This window comes from Portunus trituberculatus, chromosome 37 (assembly GCF_017591435.1).
Source record: "Portunus trituberculatus isolate SZX2019 chromosome 37, ASM1759143v1, whole genome shotgun sequence".
In the NCBI taxonomy this organism is placed as follows: Eukaryota; Metazoa; Arthropoda; class Malacostraca; order Decapoda; family Portunidae; genus Portunus; species Portunus trituberculatus.
In genome coordinates, this window is record NC_059291.1 from 19,498,427 (window position 1) to 19,523,834 (window position 25,408).

The 25,408-nt window shown below is 45.1% G+C and overlaps 5 protein-coding genes across 5 annotated transcripts in view; 3 read left to right on the forward strand and 2 right to left on the reverse strand.

Annotated features, from left to right (window-relative positions):
• Nucleotides 1-2,044: 2,044 nt before the first annotated feature.
• On the forward strand, nucleotides 2,045-3,073 carry LOC123514148. The gene has a single exon (XM_045271796.1). The coding sequence runs from the start codon at nucleotides 2,045-2,047 to the stop codon at nucleotides 3,071-3,073; it is 1,029 nt and encodes a 342-aa protein (XP_045127731.1).
• Nucleotides 3,074-3,130: 57 nt separating this feature from the next.
• On the forward strand, nucleotides 3,131-5,823 carry LOC123514149. The gene is made up of 4 exons (XM_045271798.1): nucleotides 3,131-3,398; nucleotides 3,581-4,716; nucleotides 4,799-5,271; nucleotides 5,607-5,823. Exons 1-4 carry the CDS (start codon nucleotides 3,131-3,133, stop codon nucleotides 5,821-5,823), a joined length of 2,094 nt encoding a protein of 697 aa, XP_045127733.1.
• Nucleotides 5,824-6,320: 497 nt separating this feature from the next.
• Nucleotides 6,321-6,689, reverse strand: LOC123514150. The gene has a single exon (XM_045271799.1). It carries the CDS (start codon nucleotides 6,687-6,689, stop codon nucleotides 6,321-6,323), a length of 369 nt encoding a protein of 122 aa, XP_045127734.1.
• A 5,302-nt stretch (nucleotides 6,690-11,991) lies between these two features.
• The window catches only part of LOC123514375, a 115,263-nt gene continuing 101,846 nt past the window's right edge, over nucleotides 11,992-25,408 (reverse strand). The window contains exon 2 of the mRNA XM_045272259.1: nucleotides 11,992-12,808. Coding sequence (XP_045128194.1) covers nucleotides 12,310-12,795 — 486 coding nt within the window. The 5' untranslated portion in view covers nucleotides 12,796-12,808 and the 3' untranslated portion in view covers nucleotides 11,992-12,309. The remainder of the gene's footprint in view (nucleotides 12,809-25,408) is intronic.
• Nucleotides 17,388-25,408, forward strand: part of LOC123514151 (rho GTPase-activating protein 190-like) — a 523,040-nt gene continuing 515,019 nt past the window's right edge. The window contains exon 1 of the mRNA XM_045271800.1: nucleotides 17,388-17,578. The gene's annotated coding sequence lies outside the window, so the exon portion shown is untranslated. The remainder of the gene's footprint in view (nucleotides 17,579-25,408) is intronic.

Sequence of the window (25,408 nt, forward strand, 5' to 3'; positions counted from 1 at the left end):
GGCCCTTTGTGATTGAGTCAGTGTTGAGGATGAAGGGGAGGCCAGGATCAGGGAAGGGCAGCACTAGAGCACTTATCATCCCCGCCTTCAGGCCACTGAACACGTACTGGTAAGCTTCATCCCAGGTGAAGCGGGCATTCTTCCTTGTCAGCTGATGCAGGGGAGCGGCAAGGGTGGCGAAGACTTCCACAAACCTGCGATAGTAGCTGCACAGGCCAAGGAAGCTTCTCACGCTTGTTAGGGTCCGTGCGCACTCCACCGCGCCCCACAACATGTCCCAGGGAGGAGGAGGACCCTAAGAGAAGTATGGCAGTGGATTCTTTCCCGGGACACCGCGCTGACCACACCTCTTCCCCGCTCTCCTGTACAAGGCAACAGCTCGCCGGTTCGCCCGCTGCTTGAGCTGCTCTGCCTTCCTTTGTGTCCCGGTGTGAGACGGCTAACCTCTCTCTCTCTCTCTCTCTCTCGAGGTAACATAGGAAAAAGAAAAATTGCCACGACGAGTTCCCGCGATGGAAGCGGACGTCGACATGCGGGACTCCATCTCTCCGAGCAAGCGTGGGCAGCCGGATACACCCCCTGATGACATCCCGGAAAGATCCCGCTGCTGCACTGCCCAAGATCATCCCCAAGCCCCGGACGAGTACGTTAAGGCCTCGTTCCTGCTCCGAGGTACGGAAGGGGAGCGTCTTTTCGCAAACCCGGCCAAGGTCTCTTGTGTCCTCCACGACTCCGCCTTTGGGAAATACATCCTCGAGGGGGAGACTCGATCCCTAGGGAATGGCTCATCCCTGATAGTGGCGGTGTGGGCCCAAACCCTCCCCAAGGTCCCCATGCTACAGTCGCCCTCCTTCACCCTAGGTGAGTGGCCTGTTACCTGTCGCAGGGCAGACCGGGACAGCGGTACCTACCACTACGCCAAGGTGGGGCCCCTGGCGGACGACACCACCCTTGAGGAGGTCCGGGATGGCTTCCGTGTCCTGGAGGGCAATGAGGTGGTGGAACTCACCTGGCTTCCATCCCACAGCCTGCCCCACTTCGCCACAGGGAAGTGGCTCAGACTCAAGGTGAGAGGTTCCCCACCCAGCAAGGTAGCCATCGATCAGCTGGTGTTCTACCCACGCCCCATTCTCCTCCCCCTCCTGCGCTGCCCAGGGTGCCTTATGTTAGGGCACTCCATCAACACCTGCAGGTCCTCGGTCCGCTGTGCCCGCTGCAGTGGCCCTCACCTTTCCCGAAAAGGCGACAAGGACGAGGTATGTGGCAAGCCCTTCCACTGTTTCCAGTGTCGGGGTTCCCATGGGCCCCGGTCACTTCATTGCCTCCACAACCTCCATGCCCAGCAGCTGTACACCCGCCTGGCGAGTGAAGGCAAACCCCTCCCTGAAATTAACAAGCAGCTGAGGGCCCTCCAGTTGCCCCGACCACAGCGACGGACTCCTACAACAGCCACCCCTTCTCCTACCATCCCAACCTGCTCGGCTGCTCGGGTTGTTGAGCCAGGGTGTTCCTTCGCCTCCGTTGCCACAGGGAACAGGTATGCTGCTCTCCAAGACCTACCCATTGAAGCTGCTAATGTCGCCCAGGAAGAGGACACCATGCCCACTCCTCACATCCCTACACCACCTGCTACCCATGTTGCCCACCATCGGAGGAAGCCAGGTAGGCGTTCAGGTGTACAGCCTCCTCCGCCCACCCCGATACCTGATGCTGAGCCCGGGCTCCTGCCTGTCACGGTTGAGGCCGAGGTCCACCACCCTCCCAGGAATGCTCGTCACCCACAGACACCCCACCATCACCCTCGTCAAGCACCTGGCCAGTATTCTAGCCTACCTCCACCTTCTCGACCCTCCTCTCCACCCCAGGACTCCACCATTCCTACAGCCACTGTCAGTACGTCTCCCTCTGTATCTGAGCTCCTCCCCAGCATCCTCGACCTCCTTTGGCATGGCTACCACCTCTACCAGAAAGGAGTGTCTTTCCCGGACATTATCACCACCCTCTGGCCCTCTGTCTCCACAATCCTGACTACTTTCTTCCCATAATGGCCCTCTCCTTTATGTTGTGGAACGCCCGATCCCTTCTCTGCAAAACGCAGGAACTAGAAACCCATTTAGGTGACACCCTCCCATCTGTGGTCGGCATATGTGAGACCTGGCTTCCCCCTCATCTTTCTCTCTCCTTTCTGGGATACAACATCATCCGCAAAGATCGTGGTCAAGGACGTGGAGGAGGTGTCCTTCTCGCCATCCATGACTCCATCGCCTCATCGTCTCTCCCTATCCCTCAGTCTCAAGATGGGCATCTGGAGGTTGTTGCGGCCAAGGTTGGACTTGGTGGTGGCTGGCTCACGGTGGCAGCCTGCTACAATCCTGGGGGTACAGCTGGCTACCGAGAGTTTATGCACTACTTCTCCGCCCTGCAGCCTCCAGTGCTTATAATGGGGGACTTTAATGCCCATCATACATGTTGGGAGCCTGACCTGTCACCTCACCACCACAACACATCTGGCAATGCTCTCTTCCAAGCCTTGTTAGATCTAAAACATGTCTCCCTCCTCAGCCCTCCCGGACTAGCGACCAGGTTTCATCCCCATACTGGTGCCGCCTCGGTGCTCGACCTGTTCCTTGGAGACCCTACCTTCAAGGACTCCACCTTCTGCACTGGACCTTACATGGGCAGCGACCACCTCCCTCTCCTCGCCTCCCTCCCACAAGTCTCCCCACAGCCCCAACCTGGCTGCATGCCTTGCTGGAGGCTCAATTCTTCTGGCTGGCCCCAGTACGTGGCTGCGCTTCCCTCCTCACTGGACACCCAACATCTTCCCCTGGATGAAGCCGCAACAACCATTGCTGGGGTGCTGTCCGAGGCTGGCACAGCTGCCTTCCCACTCATCACCCGTCATCATCCACGCCGCCCTGGGAAGCCCTGGTGGGATGCAGCCTGTGTGCAGGCAGTACAGGACCGTCGCCAGGCTTGGAATCAGTGGCGTAGGATCCCCACTATCCAGGCTGGCCGTGCTTACCGCCGCCTGGACGCCATCTGTGCCAAGACCATCCTCAAGGCAAAGTGAAATGCATGGGACCTGCACTGCTCCACTCTCTCCTTCCGCTCCTCTCCCAAGAGTACCATGTCCTTTCTCCGCTCCATGGAGGGCAAGTTCGTATCTCAGAACATCCCATTTTCTGATGATGATTCTACCCCACTCGCTGACCCTGAAAAAGCAAAAATCTTGTCAGAACACTTCCACCTCAAGATTGGTTTACCTCCTCTTCTTCGTCCGCCTCCAACCCTTACTTCAGTTATTGAAACTGCCGTCTCCTCTCCAGCTCTCCCATCCCTTGCTCAACCATTCAAGCCTCATGAACTCTCCTCAGCCTTAGCTACATTAAAACCCGGTAAGGCGCCAGGCCTTGATAAAGTCCCATACGACTTCATCCGCCACCTCACCCCACCCCTACGTGCCTGCCTCCTTCAACTATACAACAGCAGCTGGCAATCGGGCAGTTCCCATCCACCTGGAAACCCGCCATCCTCATCCCCATCCACAAGCCTGGAAAGGACCCTACACTCCCTTCAGCATACAGGCCCATCAGCCTCCTCTCCTGCATTGGGAAGCTGCTGGAGAGGTTAGTCAACACCCGCCTCACCTGGTGGTTAGAAGCTAACAACAAGCTAGCAGAGGAGCAATGTGGCTTCCGCCCTCACCGGAGTACCCTGGATGTGCTGGGGCAAATTGAGTATCACATCTGTGACACTTACCGCCAGCGTCAAGTCATGATGGCCCTCTTCCTTGACCTGGAGGGAGCATTTGATTCTGCACCACATGAGGGCATCCTGTACAAGCTGGCACTCATGGGCATCACTGGCACCACCCTTGCCTGGGTGCGCGACTTCCTCACCGGTCGCTCATTCCAAGTGGCTGTTGGTGCATCACTGTCACCTTCCCAAGGAATTCATCGTGGCGTACCCCAGGGATCCATTCTCAGCCCCCTTCTGTTCAATGTTCTTCTCTCTGACCTACAGGTTCCTACCCACTCTCACCTTCTCCTCTATGCTGATGACATTACCATCGTCAGTCGAGCACCCACACTTTCCGAGGCTCAGGACCACCTGCAGGAGGCTGCCACTGCCTTGGGTGCATGGATGACAACCTGGGGGCTACAAGTCAGTGCCTCAAAGAGCTCTCTCATGTGTTTTACCATGAAAAAGCTTCCAACTCCACCTACCGTCAACTTAAGTGGGGAGGCTGTTCCATACTCAACCTTACACACCCTCCTCGGACTGCGGCTGGATGGCCCTCGCCTCTCCTGGGTAAATCACATCAGTTACCTCCGCACCTCCTGCAACAAACGCCTCGATGTGATGAAGCGAATAGCTGGCATCCGCTGGGGAGCCAGTCGTGACCTGCTCTTCCACTACTATAAGACCACCATCAGGGCCAAAATGCAGTATCCCAGCTGCTTCTATGGGTCAGCTGCCTACTCCAACCTCCTCAAGCTTGACCCCATTCAAAATGCTGCCTTGAGGATCTCTATGGGGGCCATGAGTTCCTCCCCAGTTGTTTCTCTACAAGCAGAGTGGTATTCCTCCACTGTCCACCCACAGACGGATGACCTTGTGCTAACAATACTACAGGATACTGGGCCTGCCTGCCTCCCACCCCCTCTCTACCCTCCACTCCAACTCAGGGGTGGATCAGCAAGCTCCTGTATGGCTCCCCGCTGCCCGTCAGCCACTAATAGTGCGTGCCCTGCTCAGCCTAACCATTCTCCACTTACCACCACCACCTCCACAGCCTGTCAATCCCTACTCATCTTTTCCTTCATGGCTGGACGTCACCCATAATTTTGCTCTCCACGTTCCTGGGCTTCCTCCCAAACTATCTGTGAGTGGATTAGCAGCAGCCCACTTCCAACAGCTGGACCGGTCCATTTATCACCACCACCTCAAGATCTACACGGACGGCTCCAGAGATGCTTCCCTGCCCTCCTCAGCAGCAGCTATATATGACGCCAGTACAGCTATCTGTAAGACATGGAGGCTTCCTGAGTACACAGATGTCCTTACCACGGAGCTCTTTGCCCTTCTCCAGGCCCTCATCTACCTCCGCACCTCTCACCCGAAGTCCATGGTGGTAATTTACACCGACTCCCGCTCATCTCTCTCTCTCCTCCTGTCCCGGCAGCCATCCTCCGCCACAACCCTCGTCCACTCCATCCAGAACACCTTCCTCCATCTCCTGAACACTGGCTGGGATATCACCTTCCAGTGGGTGCCTTCCCACAGTGGCACAGCGGCATCCGGGGAATGAGGTGGTGGATGCTGCTGCCAAGATGGCCTTAACCCATGTAAACATTACCCCCCTACCCCTCCAGCTTCATTCTGCCAAACGGCTCATATCTCGCCCCTGCCACTCATCCTGGGACTCTTCACTCAACAACTCACTCCGAGTCACCTCTATGGGCCTTTACCATAGCGACTCATCTCCACAGCCTTGGGTCAGGAAACAGTCCCGCACCCTAGATGTAGCACTCACCCGCCTCCATCTGGGTCACACAAGACTCATAGCACACCTGCATCGCCTTGGTTTGCCCCTGGTGCAGGACCGTCGAGGAAACCATCGAACACTTCCTCTTACACTGCCCCCGCTTCCACTCCCACCGTGTTGTGCTCCGTGATCACCTTGCTGCCTTGGGTGTGTCTACCTATGACCTGCCCACCCTGCTGGCGGCGGCGGGCGCCCACTCCTCACACCAAGCTGCTGTTCTCCGCCTCACCTGCGTCTTCCTGAAGAAGTGTGGACAACTACCCCGCCTGTGATCACCTCACAGGCCTCCACCAGGGCTCATAAGATCTATGGGATCGTCGAAGCCCGGAAACAACAACAACAACAACATGTCCCAGGAACGGCACTTCATGCCGGAAGAAGGTGCATTTCTTCGGGTTCATCTTCAGGTTCGCCTCCCGCAGATGGCCCGGCATCACTTCCAGACGATGCAGCTCCTCCTCAAACGTCCTTGGGAAAACCAGAACGTCGTCCAGGTACACTAAAGCTGCCTTCCACTGCAACTCTGCCAGCACCTTCTCCACCAGCTGCTCGAAACATCCAGGGATGTTGCACAACCCGAACGGCATTACCCGGAACTGCCACAATCGCTCCCCCGAAGGACAACTCCGTCTTCTGCTTGTCTGCCTCTGCCATCATCACCTGGTGATATCCTGACTTAAGATCCAAGGTGGACAACCAATGAACACTAGCCAGAGCGTCCAGGGTGTCGTCTATCCTGGGCAGGGGATAGGAGTCCTTTACTATGACGTTATTCAGCGCCCTGTAATCTACAGAAGCGCTTGGTGCCGTCCTTCTTGTTTACCAGGACTACCAGCGACGACCATGGGCTGTCAGAACGCTCCACTATCCCCTGCGCAGCCATCTCCTCTACCATGCGCTGCATCTCTTTTCTCTTGGCCAGCAGGACACAGCAATGTGGCTGTTTTATCGTCAAACTGTCTGCGGTATTGATGGAGTACTGGAGTAGCGACGTGCAGCCAAGGTCTTGGGCATGTCGGCTGAAGACATCCTCGTGCTCCATCAGCAGATTCTCCAACTTCACCACCTGCTCGGAAGTCAGTTTGGTGGAGATACGTACTGCCAAGTCCACCACGTGTGGAGGTAGCGCGGAGCTCATCTCACTCGCATCTCCGTCCACCTCACCACCGCAGCCACTCGCTGCTGCCTGGGCGTCCACCAGCTGTCACAGTGGAGTCTGCAACCCCACCTTCCCTCACGACTCGGTAGTGCAGCTCCAGCCTCTCGTCCTTGACATATGAAGTCGTCACGGGGCTCTCCACCTGTTCAGCAGCATCCTCAAGGATCAGCGGTACTATTTCTTTACGTACCTGCATCTGCATCCTTCCGAGGTCTACACACGCTGCACTCCGAATCAGGAAATCCAACCCCAGTAGACAGGGTTCCTCCATGACGGCCATGAATACTGGTAGCTTCTCCTCAACGCTCCACCGTGATTGTAGACATCACGGGGCCTCGTAGCGTCGTACAGTGGCCAATCACACCATACAACTGCCGGTCTGACACTGGGAGATCTTGAGCTGCCACTACTTCTTCCCTGCCGAATGTCTTTGCTACACCAGTGTCCACCACCAGGGGACACGGGCGGCCGTCCACTGTGCCCGACACTCGGATCGCCAGCGCATCTCCTAGCTCTTGCATCAGGTCCATTCGCGCCACCACTGCATTTGTTTCCTGTTTCATTTCATTTGTCTCCTGTGCCATTTTGTCTATTCGCACACCCACTGCACTTGTTTCCTGTTTCATTTCATTCATTGCCTGTGCCAACCCAGCGACTAAGTTGTCCAGCCTTTTCAAACGTGGCTCACTGTCTTTCGGCATCTCACTGCCTCTCGCACCTGAATCTGCCATTGTGTAAACTTGCCTGGCAACCTCGCTAGCCAAACTTTATCCCACAGCTCCTGACACCAACTGCTACTCCGCCCCCACGTCCTTACAGCCTCCACAGCCGCGACAGGAACTCACTTACCACAGCGGCAGCCCAGGAGAACTCAGGACAGGACAGCAACAGACACAGGGATAATTCTCGGTGAAGATTCGGGGCTAGCAAGGGGAAACGAGGCACGAGTACTCACTAGACTCAGGCAGACTTGCTCAGAGAGGCAGGATAGATGAAACACTTGGCACAACTCCTTCAGTTTACTGATGTGAAATACAGTACTGTACAGTACAGTACAGGGTGGCACACACGATGAAAGCGAAGGGCGGAGAAGACACGGCGACTGGACTCGGGCACGACGAGAGCGAAGAGGGGAGAGAAGGGGTGAGCCAACGTTCATCTTGATTCGCCAATCCGAAGGATTGGCATGGGCCTTTACTGCCATGGTGGCGGCCCATAGGTGTTTGCGATTGTAATAGGTGTCCATCGTTCTGGGCGAGCCAAAGTGTGGCCTGCTTATACACCCCCCTCTTACGCTACTCTGCTCTGATTGGCTTACCCACGAGCCAATCATGATTGGTTTATCCACCTGCTTCCTGTCGCGCACATCCGGTACCCGGCAGACACCACATCTAGCACCAGAGGCAGTGGTGCCAACGTACCAGCGCTGCAAATGCTAACTTCACTAATCCCCCCCCCCTTAACGTCGTCGCAACAAAATATGTATATATATATATATATATATATATATATATATATATATATATATATATATATATATATATATATATATATATATATATATATGGGTGGCCCTGCTGTGCTGTGTGGGCGGCGGTATATATATATATATATATATATATATATATATATATATATATATATATATATATATATAGTTACGAACTGCCGCCCACACAGCACAACAGGGCCACCCACACCCGCAACCACTGGGCAAGGCAGGGCACCCTAAGGTCCTTACTTCAGCTTCCATTGCCACAACAGCATCTCACCCACTCAGCTGCAGATCAGGACAGCATTCAGGATGGGGCGGCACAGGGATAAGTTGACGAGGGTCGGTGACTCGCGAGGAGGCGAGGTACTTACTTAGGCAGACTGACTCACTCAGAAAGGCAGGACTGGCAGGAAACACTTGTTACAGCTTCTTATGTTTACTTTGGTAGTAACACAGTACAACAGGGAAATACAGGGTAGTTCACAGTGCGAATCTGGGCCACGAGAACGGAGAGCAGAGCGAGACAGAGACAACGGGCAAGAGACAACAGCGGCAACTATATACTCGCGGGGACAGAGACGGCCAGCTTAAATACAGCCCCTCCCCCGCAATCATTGCAATACTGCCTGGCCTCTGGGCCAATCACCATGGTTTTATCCACGTATGTACATGGCTATCACTTCCGGGTTAGTTACGATTCAGCGCCGCCAATTCAGCGCCGATGTTTCAGCGCCGCCATTTCAGCGCCACCAGAATATTCAGCGCCGCTGTTTCAGCGCCAGACTATTCAGCGCCGCCCATCCAGCGAGCACCACCAAATACAGTGAACCTCGTTTTAAGGCCACTCACTTTAAGGCCGCTTCGCTTTTACGTCCATCCTGTTTTACTACCCATTGCTTCACTTTACGTCCAAAAATATTTTAAAAGGATATTTTTTATCTTAAAAATTATGAGAAAAAGAAACATTTAAAATAATTTAAAAAGAGTTTTTTTTCAAGTTAGTATGACAAGTGCGCAATTGCCCGTAGATATTCTACTTCATTTCTTTCCCCATACTGAGCAACAATTTCTAATATTATTTCATCTGCTTTTCTGTATTTTTGTAATTTGAGTTGCGGTTCATGTCCAGCTGAAAGTTTCTCGAAATATTCATCTCGTCCTTCTTGTACTCGTTTAAGAGCATTGAGGAAGTTCCATATTGATGGATGCAACATTCTCAGTTCGCTTCGTAGTCGTCTGTTTGCAGCTTCTGCATGGTTATTGGTTCTATCTTCTTGTAAAGTTCGTTCGTACATGTTCCACATCTGCATGGGAAACAATGGTTGTCTTCTCCCTTGGCCTCTCCGATTTGGACGGCCAATATAATTATCTTCAAACCAGTTCATCAGGCAAGGCCGTCGCAAGAGCATCCACGTGACGGTTAATATCATCAATTGGTACAAAAGAAAGTGCCGTTACCATTTTAGCATTTAAAGCAAAGTCAGGAATGCCATTATATGAACCCATGAGACCCATACTTTTGATTTGTTTTAATAAGTTTTGCGAGATATGGAACAGACAGCCTCTGATTTCTACATTAGGAAAGCATGTTTTCATGGTTGTAAAAGCTGCATACTCAAAATCACAGTTTATGACATCAGGGCGAACATTTGGTACCATATTTTTAACCATTTCAATCATTCTCATGTCAGTTACACTTTGCTTATTCTGTAGAAGTGCATATAGTACAGGGTGCACGCCCCCGTGTTTCTTGACCAGAATTATATACACTTGATAAAATAGATGTGGCGCAATTGAAAATGTTCCATCGACATACCAAATGCTTGAAGTAGCTAGATGTTCCAACCAGCTCTCTCTCTTCCAAAAATTATAATTCTATCGTTGCCTGTTCCTCTATCCATCAAACAAATATTTTCCTCTAATCCTGGTGCCAGCTTATATATTTTGTAATCGTGAGGCAATTCTAACTCATGAATAGAACTTGGATTTTCAGGAACTTTGTTAACTTCAGTTCGTTTCCGCCGAACGATTTTACGCATTGCTTGCCTGTTAGGTAATTGTGCAATGCCAGCTTGAGACATATTTTCCATACATTTGTTAATAATAATGCTTGGAGGTTCACATGTCTCCTCAGCTCGATGTCTTGCATCTGTTTTCGCCTTTTCCACTTCGACTTCAACTGCAGATGGGGGATGAGTATGTTCGTTTATCAGTTCTTGATTACTGTTCCCTATAATGTATGAATTCTGGCTTTGCATCTTCCATCTTCATGACATCGCCAAAACTTAACATCATTCTGTGTTTTACTTAATTTATCAAATCGATAGAGATAACCTTCATGAGAGAATTTATCTCTTCCTCTCTTGCTCTGCACTGATTGGACCATGGTTTAGACTTGGAAATTTTTAGTCCAACAGATCAAAACAGCATGAGTCAGGCAGGAGCAGGTAGGCAAGTAGCGTCCCACATCCAGCTAGCACGGCCTGTTGCTGGTGAACTGAACCAAACACCTCAGGCCTCAGCTCACGAAAATAGATGGGGTTGATGGAGGGGAGGAGGGATAATGAGGAGCTTTTACCAGGAATATAATTTATAATTAAATAAAGACAAGCAATTACTCTCTAAATATCAAACATTATAGTACTTATTTATCTATTCATTTATTTATTTTTTTTTTTACATGCTGACCTATGGCGACTGTAGGTTGTACTTGAGTACTTTAGGAAGCGCTGTTCAGCTTGCACCCATTAGCGGCGCAGGCAATTTTATTTATAGTGGTACCCATATTAGGGCCCATATCACCACCCAAGCGTATCATTTAGGTGACTTTAAACCACTCGACAAATGACAAAGTTTCAAGACGGCACGTGATGGATTCGAACCGCCTCCCTTATGATGTCATTGGGTGAATGGGTGAACTGTTTACACCTTGTTTCTCCTCTTCCTTAATAGTCTGGCGCTGAACAGTCTGGCGCTGAAAAGCCTGGCGCTGAAAAGTTTGGCGCTGAAGCGGCGGCGCTGAAACGTCGGTGCTGAAACAGCGGCGCTGAACTGGGCCATTCCCATCACTTCCGGTCCCCCCACTTCCTGTCTCTCAGCAATACCACCTCACTCTATCTTCACTACTTAACACGCCGCAACAATATATATATATATATATATATATATATATATATATATATATATATATATATATATATATATATATATTGTTATGAACGCCGCCCACACAGCAGCAGCAAGGACACCCACACCTAGCAACCACAGGGCAAGGGAGGTCACTCAAGGTCCTTACTTCAGCTTCCAAAGCCGCAACCGTACATCACTTACTCTCAGCGGCAGACCACGACTACATTCAGGACGTGGCGGCACAGGGATAACGTTGACGAGGGTCCGTGACTAGCGAGGGAAGCGAGATACACAACTCACACCAGAGGACTCAGGCAGACTCACTCAGACAGGCAGGACTGGTAGGAAACACTTGGTAGGCCTACAACTTCTTACGTTTACTTGGGTAATGGCACAGTACAAACAGGCAGTGACAGAGTAATACACAGGGTGGGCACGGAGACAGCGGTAACAAGAGCGACGGAGAGGAAACCAACTAATTGCACTAGGCTGGGGCCACTTTTATACCCCGCCTTCCCCTTACGATGCCGCCATTGGCTCACCTCTGAGCCAATCACCGCTACGTGCATGGCCATGCACATCCGGTGCCCACTTCCTGTCTCTCTACAATACCACCTCACTCCATCAAGTAGCTAACCCCCGCAGCCGTAACACTGCCCTCCCCCACGAAATTTAGTCGTCCCGACTATTCACTGTCACAACACAACAGACTGCAACATAGTTTTTATCGCCGTCACCCACCACCTCGCTGTCGCTCCTCACCTCACTTGTCCGGCGACGAGGGTGGTCCTTGCTGGCCCCACAAGTATCCTTCCCCCACAACAGCCCACCGGCGGCCGACGTGGGCGATGCGCCGCCTCCTGCTTGTGGCAACGTCCAGCTTGTAGGTGACGGCTGGGAGTCGTTGCAGAGCGGTGTACGGCCTTCCCACGTTCCCAGTAATTCTCCAGTCTCTTCAGAGTGGTGCCTCGTTTCTTACGAGGCTTGTACCGCCAGCCGCAATCCCACACCGCATACTGAGCGTCGCAGCTGGTAGCGGCGGGTCATGGCTTGCCCCGCGAGACGGCGATTGTTCGCCACCTGTCGCCGCGTAGTCTCCATCCGCTGCTGCAACGTCACTACCACCTCATGCGCCGTCTGTGGTAGTTCTTCCTCAGGTGTTTGTCCAGTGGCCAGGTCCAGAGGCAGCCTCATCTCTTCTCTCCTGGCCAACGGGACACTGCTATGTGGCTGCTTCATCAGCGGACTGTCTGCCGTGTTGGAGGGGTGAACCAGCGACGTACAGCCAAGGTCTTGTGCATCTCGGCTGAAGACATCCTCCTCCTCCATCAGCCACTTCTCCAATTTCACCATCTGCTCTGGAGTCTGTTTGGTGGAACTACATACCTCCAAGTCCACCACATGTGGAGATAGCGCGGGGCTCGCTTCAACCCGCGTCTCCATCCACCTCACGACCGTCATTGCTCGCCGCTGCCTGCCGTCCGCGTGCTGTCCCGGTGGCGTCTGCAACCTCATCTTCCCTCGACTCGGCAGTGCAGCTCCAGCCTCTCGTCCTCGACATCTGAACTTGTCACGGGGCTCTCAACCTGTTCAGCAGCGTCCTCCAGGATCAGCGGTAACATTTCCTCACATACCTGCATTTGCATCCTTCCAGAGTCCACACACGCTGCACTCTGAACCAGGGAGTCCAGCCCCACCAGACAGGGTTCCTCCATGTCGGCCACGAATGCTGGTAGCTTTTCCTCAACATCACCCACCGTGATCGTAGACGTCACGTGGTCTCGTGGCGTCGTACAGTGGCCAGTCACGCCACACAGCTGCCGGTCTGACACAGGGAGGTCTTGCACTGCCACTTCTTCCCCGACAACGGTCTTCGCCGCACCAGTGTCCACCACCATAGGACACTGGAGGCCGTCCACCTCGCTCTCGATGACTCCAGTGCGTCCCTTGCATTGTTGTTTCACTGCCACCAGTTCTTCCTGGACTTCTTCTGTCATGTCCTGCCGCACCAACGCTGCTCTGAATTCCTTTTTCATTTCAATCATTTCCTGTTTCACAATTTCACTCGTTTTCTGTTCCATTTTGTCCATCCGCACCATCATCACAGCGAACATGTTTTCTAGCCTTTTCAAACTTAGCTGACTGCCTCCCGGAATCTCACTGCCTTTCACGTCTGAGTCTTCCATTGCTCACGTGTACCCGGCAACCTCGCTAGCCAAACTTTATCCCAAAACTCCTGACACCAATTGTTATAAACGCCGTCCACACAGCAGCAAGGACACCCCACACTCAGCAACCACAGGGCAAGGGAGGGCACCCAAGGTACTTACTTCAGCTTCCAAAACCGCAACCGTACATCACTTACTCTCAGCGGCAGACCAGGACAACATTCAGGACGTGGCGGCACAGGGATAACGTTGACGTGGGTCCGTGAGTAGCCAGGGAAGCGAGGTACACAACTCACACCAGAAGATTCAGGCAGACTCACTCAGACAGGCAGGACTGGTAGGAAACACTTGGTAGGCCTACAACTTCTTACGTTTACTTGGGTAATGACACAGTACATAACAGGCAGTGACAGAGCAATACACAGGGCGGGCACGGAGACAGCGGTAACAAGAGCAACGGAGAGGAAACCAACTAATTGCACTAGGCTGGGGCCACTTTTATACCCCGCCTTCCCCTTGCGATGCCGCCATTGGCTCACCTCTGAGCCAATCACCGTTGTTTTATCCACGTGCATGGCCATGCACATCCGGTGCCCACTTCCTGTCTCTCTACAATACCACCTCACTCCATCAAGTAGCTATATATATATATATATATATATATATATATATATATATATATATATATATATATATATATATATATATATATATATATATATATATATATATATATATATATATATATATATATATAAAAAAAAAAAATTATTTGTCTATTTTTTTTTTTTTTTTTTTTTTTTTTATGTTATTGCCTAGAGCGTCTGTAGGCACACTTGAACAGTATGTGGGAAGCGCTGGTCAGCTTCCGCCCATTAAGGGGCTATCACACTAGCCTATGATACGCGGAACACTAGCCATGGTTCTTGGTACGAAACCAGGAACACTATCACACACAAACTGCCCGGGTTCTTGTTATGCTAGGCAAACGGCCCACTAACCAAGACAAAGCCTAATCAAAATAAACCAGAACAAAACCATGCCACTTATACCTCAGCCTGTGCTTTGTCCTGGAACTGCATTTGCACTTCCTCTTGTTAAAGAGAAGTAAGTAAAAAAAACTAGAGAAAAGCTGAGACGTGCGCGATGGCAACTTTACAGTCAGAGGTGGTTGCCATGAGCCCAAACTATCGACATGATATATATATATTTTACCTTTCTAAATTGATGAAATATTATTTAATATTCCAATATGAAAAATTTAGTCACATTCGTTTTAGTTCAAATGAAAAGTTTTTATTTCATATATCATGTTTACTTTTCCATTGGGATAGCATACGGAGAACCGGGATGGATATGAAGCCATCCCAAATTGGTTCCGCTAATCCCGGGCAAGTTCCAGCTATCTAGAGCGGATGTTCCTGGTTCCGCGTATCATAGGCTAGTGTGATAGGGCCTTTAGTGGCGCAGGCAATTTTATTTATAGTGGTACCCATATTAGGGCCTATATCACCACCCATGCGCATCTTGGGTGTAACCACCCAATAGAACCTGGGTATCATGGTGACGTGGGTAACTTTAATTAAACCACTCGACATATGGCAAAGTGTTTAAGGCTGTACGTGATGGGATTCGAACCTACGCGTGGACGTCTGTCCGATCTCACGCTCACCACCTTATCCACTATGCCAACGCCTTCCATAAATGCTGAAGAATCTTTTTTTCTCTTTAACTCGGTTTGCTCTTCCAGCAGCATTTCACATGTATCCATAATGTTCGCGTACTCGATCGGGTAGTAAGTCGGAAAGAAGCAATAGTTGCATAAAGGCGGGTTCACACGTGCCAATTTGCGACAGATATTTTACGTACGTAGAGCTTCCGATTCATCCCTTCTATAGTCGGAAAGTGTCAGACATAGCGCCTGGAAAGTATCGACCTTGACGAGAAGTGAATGTAAACAAACAGCTACCAGCCAAGATGTCTTCCTCCAGTGACGATGCTGAAACTGTGGTTGCTCTTCTTTTGGCGTACCGGATGAGTCAACAGAAGAGAAAATGCCTGTGGATACATCCTTGGCTAAGTAGATGGAAAGAAAGGAATGTCTACCACTCTAAATTAGCCTACATTTGTCATAAGAAAATTTGTTAATATTAAGAAGATATGCACAATTGCGATCAAATTCAATCCTGACGCCTTCAATCCTTACCTCCAACAACACCCTGCATTGAGGGAAACAGTTCTTGTAGAGTGACAGCTATTTCGTCGAACGACGATTTGCATGATTTTTTTTTTTCTTTATACTGTATTTTTCATTTCTAGGGTCCCAGATGTGTTCTTTTCCCTCACCAAATACATCTTCTCTTTATCTGGAGACCACATTTTCAAAGCTTACTCCATGACGTCACGACGTAAATAAAGTCGCAAATCGACTAGCAAGACCAACATGTTGGTTTTGTTTTGCGACTGTTTTTTTGCAGTCGCTAGGCACCGGTAGTGATTCGAAAACTCTAGGTACGTAAAATATAAGTCGCAAATTGGCACGTGTGAACCCGCTTTAACATAGACTAAGCATTTTCCTAAACTCTTCTTCATCTCCCAAGAGGCAAACACGCACCTTCGCCTTCATGCAATGACTGGCGATTGTGCTTCTTTCAGCTGGTCTGCGCATACGTGTATATATATATATATATATATATATATATATATATATATATATATATATATATATATATATATATATATATATATATATATATATATATATATATATATATATATATATATATATATATATATATATATATATATATATATATATAAGTTGATAGTTGAAATTGTAGATGCTAAAAGACAGGGAAACCCCGCAGAACACACCATCTTCAATATTCCTTCCATTGTAACAGTAGTGTATGCAAGTCTGGAAACTAATTTGGGTAAAAGTTGTTGAACTTCACAACTGACACTCAGTGAATCTCTCTTCTTTCCCAGTCAGTGTCATTATAAAAGTCTTTCACAGTTTATTCTGAATGTAAATTTCCCTGACGGACATTTATTTCAACCGATCATCAGTCTTGTTTCACATGCATTTAATAAGTTAATTTGGAAACGCGATCATGTTTTCAATTTTGTCAATGCATCTACCGTAAGGTGCCAGATAAGGGTAGCATATGATTAAGATGGCTCGGTTAGTGATCTAGTTAGATGTACCAGGTTTTCCTCTTGTGTGACAATTTCTACCATGAAAAATAACCACTTTGAATTTTCGTAACATAAGAAAACGTTCACTAGAGAGAATGGGAACAAGTAACAATTAAAATTATTGATTTCTGCACCGACATCACACTATAAAGAGAATTTGTTTTATTTTAAAAGTTACAAATTTTTCTGTTGAAGAGTAAAAATATATTATTGCAATAATTTGTCGTATAGGGTAATTTTAATTGTGACATTACCAAGCTTGTTTAATGATTGTGGAGGCTGTGTGGCAGTGGCACGGATGGAGCCTCGCGCCCTCTGGCCCCGCCCCGCCCTGTCGCTGCTGCCAAGGCTGCCACTCACCAAACACATTACATTGATATGTCCTGTTGAATAAACTTCACATATTTGCAATGAATTTTATTAACAATGCATGTAGTTACTAACTTTGACTGAAACTAAAACCATAGTTATTTTAACCAGTGTTTATAAAATCAATGTCACTGCCAACTCCGCACGATTCCTCTTCATATTAACAACATTTCTTGTTCGGATATCTCGTAGAATAATAAACAATGTAGAGAGTGTGATACAAAAATGGAAATTAAATATTAACCCTATTATTATCAGAATTCTAGAACAATATTCTCTAGGATTAGGGATTATTGAGTAAAAATAAGAGAATGGGCGGCGTTGGCAACAGTGTCAGCAAGATGGCGGAGAGTGGCTCGCGGTGTGGTGCGTGAGGACGGTGTTTCTCCCTTCCTCTGACCCGCGGTGTGTCTACCTCCCTTGCAGTGGTGTCCGTGTCCTATATAACCTGCCGTGGTGACCTGTTGGAACCCTCGTGTATCCCAGCGACCCCCACGAGCCGTCCTGAAGTGAGTAGCAGACGCAGGTGAATTCATTTTGCATTCAATCATCAACCATTTGTCCAATCGATCAGTGGGCAGGAGGGAGGCCGCCCTCTCACTGCTCTATGTGCTGGCTGCTCCACTTGTCCACAAGGCTCCCCAAGCGTCCTTAACTCCTTGTGGAGCCTTGAATTAGGTGGGCAGGTTGAGACAGGCACGAGTGAAGGCTGTAATATGGCCTGGCCGCCTCTCAGTCCAGGCCAGCCTTGTGTGGGCGACCTGCTGCTGCTGCTGCTTCCTCGGCCTGCCTCCTGTCTGCCTCACCCCCTTGCGTTTTATCGACGTTCTGGCTGCTGTTGATAATCCCTTGTCGCTATTATGGCCTGGAGGTGTGTGAGTTGTGTGTGCGCTTGGTATTATTCCAGTATGCAGTAAGAAAATTGACGTACATGGCTCTCTCTCTCTCTCTCTCTCTCTCTCTCTCTCTCTCTCTCTCTCTCTCTCTCTCCAATCGTTCTTGTCTGAGTGTAGTGGCTTAGACGAGTTTTTGGGTTGGTGTGCTCTTTTGAGATGGTTAGTGGTCCCGTGACAGACGACGTAGCTGCTTTGATTTTTTTTTTTTTTTCTCCTTCATCCTTGTCTGATTTTTGCATGCTGTTATGAGCAAGTTGTGTGTAGGTGTGATAATGCACCTTTACTGTGGTGGTGATGAAGGGAAAGTGCGGTGATGTTGCAGGGATAGAGGTGTGTGCTTCTTGGCCGTGTTTGAGATTGTTAATCCAGGATGTCCATTGTGTGGCTGTGACCCTGTCTCATCTGACTGGTGTCCTGTCACATCTTGTCTCCTTGATAGCATCTTGCACTGCTCAGCTTGACTCTGCCAAGAGTTTGCTTGTAGTTGTAGAAGAATGTCCTTTGAATTGATGTTGGCTGGTCCTGAAATTTAGGCAAGTTAATTGATCTGGTCATTTTGTAACAGAGGTACACATTGGTGTTATATTCTTTTTCCATTACAGGGTGTACCTGCGCAAGTAATTAACTTAAAAAAAATATATATATATATATATATATATATATATATATATATATATATATATATATATATATATATATATATATATATATATATATATATATATATATATATATATATATATATTTTTTTTTTATTATTATTATTATTGTTATTAAGTTTCCTCATATGGTATGCATTGTGTCAGCCATTTATATTTACAATTACTATTGTAATGATTATAAGGAAATACCAGATTGATCAGGAAGATAATATAGCTTACTTATATTTCCAAAAAGCTTTGTAGAAAATTTTTAATAAGAAAATAATAGTAGTAAAGGAATGTCTCAGTTAGCCAATTTATTCATACACATTGCTAGATTTGAAAGCTTCAGTATTATATGAATGTAGAAATTTTACCACTAGCATAGTGGTAATGGTGATTTTGTCTTGATAGTAGAAAGTAATACACCAAATGATGGAATTTGGTAGCTGAGCATAACTCAGGCTATTTTGAGAATAAAGTGATATGCCACAAATGGTTCAAAATGATAGCATAACTATTTCTGTGATCTTCATAATTTAAATTAACTTAATTTTTTCTTATGTGTGTGGGCAGCCCATGTGCTGGGAACAAAGGGTTTCACAAGATGTTTTTATGACAGAAAGGAAGTTTAAATTTTAGGTTGATCTTTCCTGGAACATCTGCTAACCATAGGTATCAAAATTCAGTATCTAGTATTTTGATGGTAGGTATGTATCAATAGTAATGCATTGTTTTGGTTTAAGTTATTAGCAGATATATATCAGACAAACTAAGCAACACTTAACCCATCTCTATTAAAAAAATCTAGGTAAGTTTAAAGAAAATGCTGTGACAAGTGCAATTTGATTAATTTACTTGCTTGATGCAATCATTTTGTATTGAAATGAGTCACCAAACTGTAATGCATTTACTAGTAGTGCTATCATGCTATGGTTGTCTCATGATGAGACACAGTAGCAGCTGATGGTGATCCAGAAATTAGGATGATAGAATATGTTTACTGTTTGCCTTGAACTTAATTAGAACAACTAATCTTGATAGCAATATGGTAATTTCTTACATGTTTTTACCCTTTTACTTGGCATGAGAGTCAGTATCTTGAAGGAAGATTGTATCTATTTTCTGTCAAGTTCTTGTACAATTGAGCACAGTGTTACCTTAACTTACAGGTGAATTAATTCTGTGCCAGAGCTCAAACTTGATTTATAAATACCAAATTAATTTTCCCCATTAAGATTAATTTAGATATCATTAATTTGTTCCAGCCACCTTCAAAAACCCTTTTTTTTTTGCCTTAGAGATCACTTGAACAATTTGGACTAACAAGATGCTGGTACAGGTGGATGGTGGAGGAGGTAGGCTTAAAACCCATGATCAGACAAAATAATGCTAAAAAGCATAAAATAATGCAAAACAGTACAGCATGAGAAATGCTTTATTGTTGGGGGGAAAAAAAAGCCTGAACGTATTAGATTTAAGATAAGGATGGATGTGAAGTTCACCAACTAGCACCAGCGTTCTTGTAGCTAACTCACAACTCAGATTTTGGCTTGGAGGAAAAAAAAAAAAAAAGGTGGGCGGGGCATTCATGTTGAGGTTCCCCTGTACAGTACATGCATTGCAGTACAAATCAGAAAGTTCTCAGGAAAGCCTGCAAAGGGAAGTTTTGTCAATCTATTCACTTGACATTTTCAATAATAGTTAGTGACATTGTTTGCATCTGCAGTTTTGAATGTAGGATTATGCATTTGTATAACAGTAAGTGGTTTTCATGTTTCTAAGATGAATGATATTTGTGGCTACAATAAAAGATATTCTTATTAATGATAGCTTCTATAGCACTGATATTAATGTGATACCTTTGAATTATCAAGTACCTGATAATGCCCCCACCAGTGCTTCCACAACGCTAGTGCTATCATAAGTCAGTGCCACCACAATCATTGTGGTCTTAGAAATGTTGTACTGTAGTTGAGAAAAATTGTCGTAATTAGTAAAGAGAAAGATAGCCATACAAAAAGACACCCTACTATGGTTTGGAGGTATCAGTTATATATAGGAAATTGCTGGTGAATATGTCTAGGAGAGGTGATGTTATAGATGTAAATATATTGCAGGCATGTTAGCACTGTCAGCACCTGTGTGGGTGAGTCACTGTGTTGCAATTAGTCACTGCTATTTCTCTCATGTGTTTTAAAGGGTTTGAGATTTACTCACTAGTTGCTTTTTCATTGTTATGGGAATGTAATGGACATGGTAACTGCAAAATGTATCTTCAGATGCATTGTCTGATTTCTTAAGGTCTGCAAAGAAGAGATAGTTAATATACAAAGTACAGAATTAAAAATTATTTTACAATCTAGTTTATTGGGTTTTAAGTATCAGTATGGCATCAGGGGTGTGGTATTTGTTGCCTTGCAAACACCTTTGCAGGTTATAGTGCCATGTTTAGCACTTTACAGCTGTACTTAACACCAAACACTCCATTGACTTGTACAATATTGGTATTTATGCTTAACTTGTAATATTAGTAGTACAAGCAAGAAACACTTAAATGATTTTATTACTGTACATATCTTAGTATAACAAGGTAAATTGATATATCTTCCTCGAATCCCACACACTGGTACATTTTGAAAGGGTTTCATATGAATACTCTAAATACTCTTAATGGAGAGTACAGTGTTGCCTTGAGATACGAGTTTAATTTATTCTGTGACTGAGCTTGTATCTCCAAAAAAAATTTCCCATTGAAATGCATCGAAATGCCTTTAATCTGTTCCAGCCCCCCAAAAAAAGAGCACCCCCTATTTTTTTATGTGTTTTCAGGTAAGAAAAAGGTATTTATAAACAATAATCATTGCACAGAAGCACAATAAAACATAACAAAAGATAATATAAATAGGTAAACTACTCTGATAAAGTACATATATTTTGGAGGGTGCATTATACGGAACGTTACCCTACTGCATTCCCATCCTCCTTTGGGACTGTCGATTAGCTGGAGTGTACAAATATAGCCACCCACAGAAGATTGGCTACTATAATAATCACAAAAGAGCTTGTTAACAATCCTGTAAACATTATTCATTGAATAAATGAAGTTTTAAGTAGTTGAGAGAGAGAGAGAGAAGGGGGGGATAGAGGCACACCGCTGCAGCCACAGAGGTTTGTTTACATTGTTCCCCCCCCATCTGTGATTGGTGTTTGTGGAGGAGGTGGGCAAAGATAGGAGAAATTTGTTTTGCCTTTTCAGTTAGGCACAGATACATACTTTGTCAATGCAGGAAAATATATAAAATAACAGCAAAAGTTTATTTACTGTTCTTACCTTGGAGACACGTTTTCACCTAATGGTGGTTAATGATGGAGGAGGAGGAGGAGGAGGGAGGGAGGGAGGAAAGGATGCAGGGACCATTCACACGTAAACAATAAACATAAATTAAAACTACACTTTCTTTAGGGAAAAAAAAAATCAGTAAATAGTATGAAAATGATGAAAGAACAATCAAAGTGCATGAGATCTGCAGGAAACATGTAGATACTAACTAGCTCAGCTGAGGCTGGACTGATTTGCAGATTTGCTGACCTGTGGCAATATCCCCAATCGTGACTCGTATCTCAAAATTTCAAAAATGGCCAAATTGTAGCTCGTATCTCAAGAAACTTATCAGGCAGCTCGTATCTCAAGGTACCACTGTACTTCAATGAAAAATCTATATTTCTTTTAGTGGAAGCCTGACATGTTAAGACAGCTGCATTAACTGCTGTCCATTTATTCTTAGAATACCAAATGTCAGTGTCATTTGGGAAGGAACTTATGTCAGTGCTTGTGATATAAAACATTTTTTTTTTTTCCAGTTTACTGTAACTATCAACATGTTTATGACATGTTAGGTGCCATATACTTATGCAAAGGAAGTAAAGTGAATATATATGATCAGATAATTTCATTAAGGAGACTTGGTTGTATATTTACATATTTTGCATAACAGCAGTCGTGAGGTGCTACCAGGTTGAAACAACAGTTTTGTCACTGTTCTCTCTTGAGGATGATTGCAGACCTAAAGGATTAAAAAGGATGGCAGAAAGATTAAGTTATTCTAGTTTACTGTAAGGTTGTTTTAATTAACGGTATTATACTTTCCTTCAGCATGTAATTCTGAAGCAAAATGTCAAACCTGTAAATGGACATTGCAAAAGAAGTATTGAAGATTGATGAATTACTGTAGTTAATTATTTATTTTTGTATTATATTTTATTTTTATTTTTCTAATGACTGCTGTTTATAGATGTGTAGGTACTTAATAGTACAAGGAATGGTCAACATTTGATGATGAGTATACTCTTAACATGTGCTTGTAGCCTTTCTGTTATTCTAAGTATTTGTGATAGTTTCAACCTTAAAAATATGCTTTTTTCTTTGTTAAAGTTAGATGTATAAAACGCATTTGAATAATTGTTACTGTGTATTGTTGGGAGCTTCATCTTGCTGTCTTGATTTGTTGTGCTTCATGTGATTGCTGAGGCAGCTCAACGATACAAGCCTGCAAAGTTTTGTCAAACAAATCCAACTTGCATATAGTTTAATATGTAGCACAGTTATGTTGAATTGCAATGTTCACTGTGCTATATACTTAGCATCTGTGCATATAGCAAATTATGAGTTTTAATATACATTATATCTGATTATGTGTGCTTTTGTGTGAGGAAGGAAATTTTTAGGTAATTAGGCATGCATCAGTTATCAAACTGATCATGCTTAAAGAAAAAGGAGAGAAAAAAATAATGATTCTATTTCATAATTGTAATTTACCTATTAGGTTCAGAGTTTATCTTATGAGTTGTATGATTAAAACTAGTCCATGGCAATGATAAATGTTTTTTCCCTGGAGTAAGAAATTGATAACTTCTTTCCCTGTTGTCAATCACAATTGATTTATTGTTTTGATGTCCATCATTCATTACAAGATGTCATTTATTAGCACATTGAAGCTGATCTCCCATCATAGTATTGTTTTTATGTAGAAAACTGCAAATATCTTGAAATTTAACTAAAATTTCTTAATTGAAGTTATGGCTGGAAAATCGTATGTAAAATGAGAGCCTCTAGCATAAGAGACTTACATAAAATTGTAAACCGTGAATGAAGACAATGTGGTGATGTTCCTCTTTAGGGGCAAGTGCTATAGACATCTTTGCAGTTGCTGTAGTAAAGCTTAGTAAGTTGGGCCATACTTGCAGTCCTGTTATCTTTCATCACTCAGTATGTCTCATGAAGCCCTCAGGTATCATGCAAATGTTGCTATAGTACGTGTACGCTAAGATGGCTCCAGGGACTTGGTCTGGGTAGTGTTTCGGAGGAATGTGTGGTGGTCAAATTTTGAGGAAAACCATAAGCTACACTTGTAATAAGCATGTTACTGAACAGAAAGCAAGTATTGTTCACATAAAATCAATGATATCATCAATAAGCTACAATATGTTCAGAACAATAATCCAGATAAATTGCATTATACTATAAGAAAGAAATGTGAGACATTTTTTTTTTCTGATGTTGCTATGATGGAATGATTCACCACCACATTAAACCTCTGGTAGGTAAATATTATTGAACTATAATGTTTTAGTGTAACAGGTTCAAAATCTAAATAAAGAGGTGGAAATAGAAGAGAAAAAGAATCATATGACTATATGGCAGCAAGTCCTGCTTGTGTGGATGGCAGGACTGCGGGCTGGTCTAAACCTCCCTGGCCCCTCACAGCCCATCTTTCTATATATATATATATATATATATATATATATATATATATATATATATATATATATATATATATATATATATATATATATATATATATATATATATATATATATATATATATATATATATATATATATATATATATATATATATATATATATATATATATATATATATATATATATATATATATATATATATATATATATATATATATATATATATATATATATATATATATATATATATATATATATATATATATATATATATATATATATATATATATATATATATATATATATATATATATATATATATATATATATATATATATATATATATATATATATATATATATTCAACAACTAGATTCAACAACGGTACTGAATGTCAAAAGTAGGTGAGGGATATGACCACTCGTTTGAGTACCATTGCTCGTACGAGTACTATATTTGGGGAACTCAAATATAATTTGTTTGTGTTTGTAGCTCATTTTAGTACCTTTTTAAGTGGCTGAAACGTTTATTGGTCTATTCACATATTTCAATGACATCAAACCGCTTCAGTCTTCTGTACTGTAGAGACGTTTTCTTCTTAGCAGTTTTAGCCTCCTTTACCTCCTGCAGCAGTGAACCGTATTTTTCTGCAGTAAGTATGTTGTAGTGTGATTCTTGTTGCTCGTCCCACTTCAGTATGGTCTGTAAAAATATAGTCTCCCATTCAGTGTCAGCTGCCTGGTTAGGAGGGTGGTCAGGAGGGTGTTCAGGATGGCCAGTTGAGCTCCAAGTTGCCATCTTGTTGTAATGGTGGCTCATGAACAACTGACAGGTGAAGTAAATCAGTGAACCAGGTAAATGAGAATGAATCCTCTCCCCCTTCCCCCACCCTAAAAACTATGATATTATTGTGACCAATCATTAACGCCCACCCCTCCACTATAAGGCCGAACTGCCAGTTTCACTTTTAGTCTAACCTAGTTTTCCCAAACTTAACAATTGCTAAAGCTAGTTTTGACTGGAGTGTAGGTAAAAC

What these genes read in the sequence shown, in the direction of transcription:
- LOC123514150 (XM_045271799.1), bottom strand. Translation starts at nt 6,689, where the DNA reads ATGAGCTCCGCGCTACCTCCACACGTGGTGGACTTGGCAGTACGTATC.
- LOC123514148 (XM_045271796.1), top strand. Translation starts at nt 2,045, where the DNA reads ATGGCCCTCTCCTTTATGTTGTGGAACGCCCGATCCCTTCTCTGCAAA.
- LOC123514149 (XM_045271798.1), top strand. Translation starts at nt 3,131, where the DNA reads ATGTCCTTTCTCCGCTCCATGGAGGGCAAGTTCGTATCTCAGAACATC. An exon ending in CTTAGCTACATTAAAACCCG is followed by an intron (nt 3,399 to 3,580) that starts GTAAGGCGCCAG and finishes CACTCCCTTCAG; the next exon opens with CATACAGGCCCATCAGCCTC. An exon ending in GGCTGGGATATCACCTTCCA is followed by an intron (nt 5,272 to 5,606) that starts GTGGGTGCCTTC and finishes CCCCTGGTGCAG; the next exon opens with GACCGTCGAGGAAACCATCG.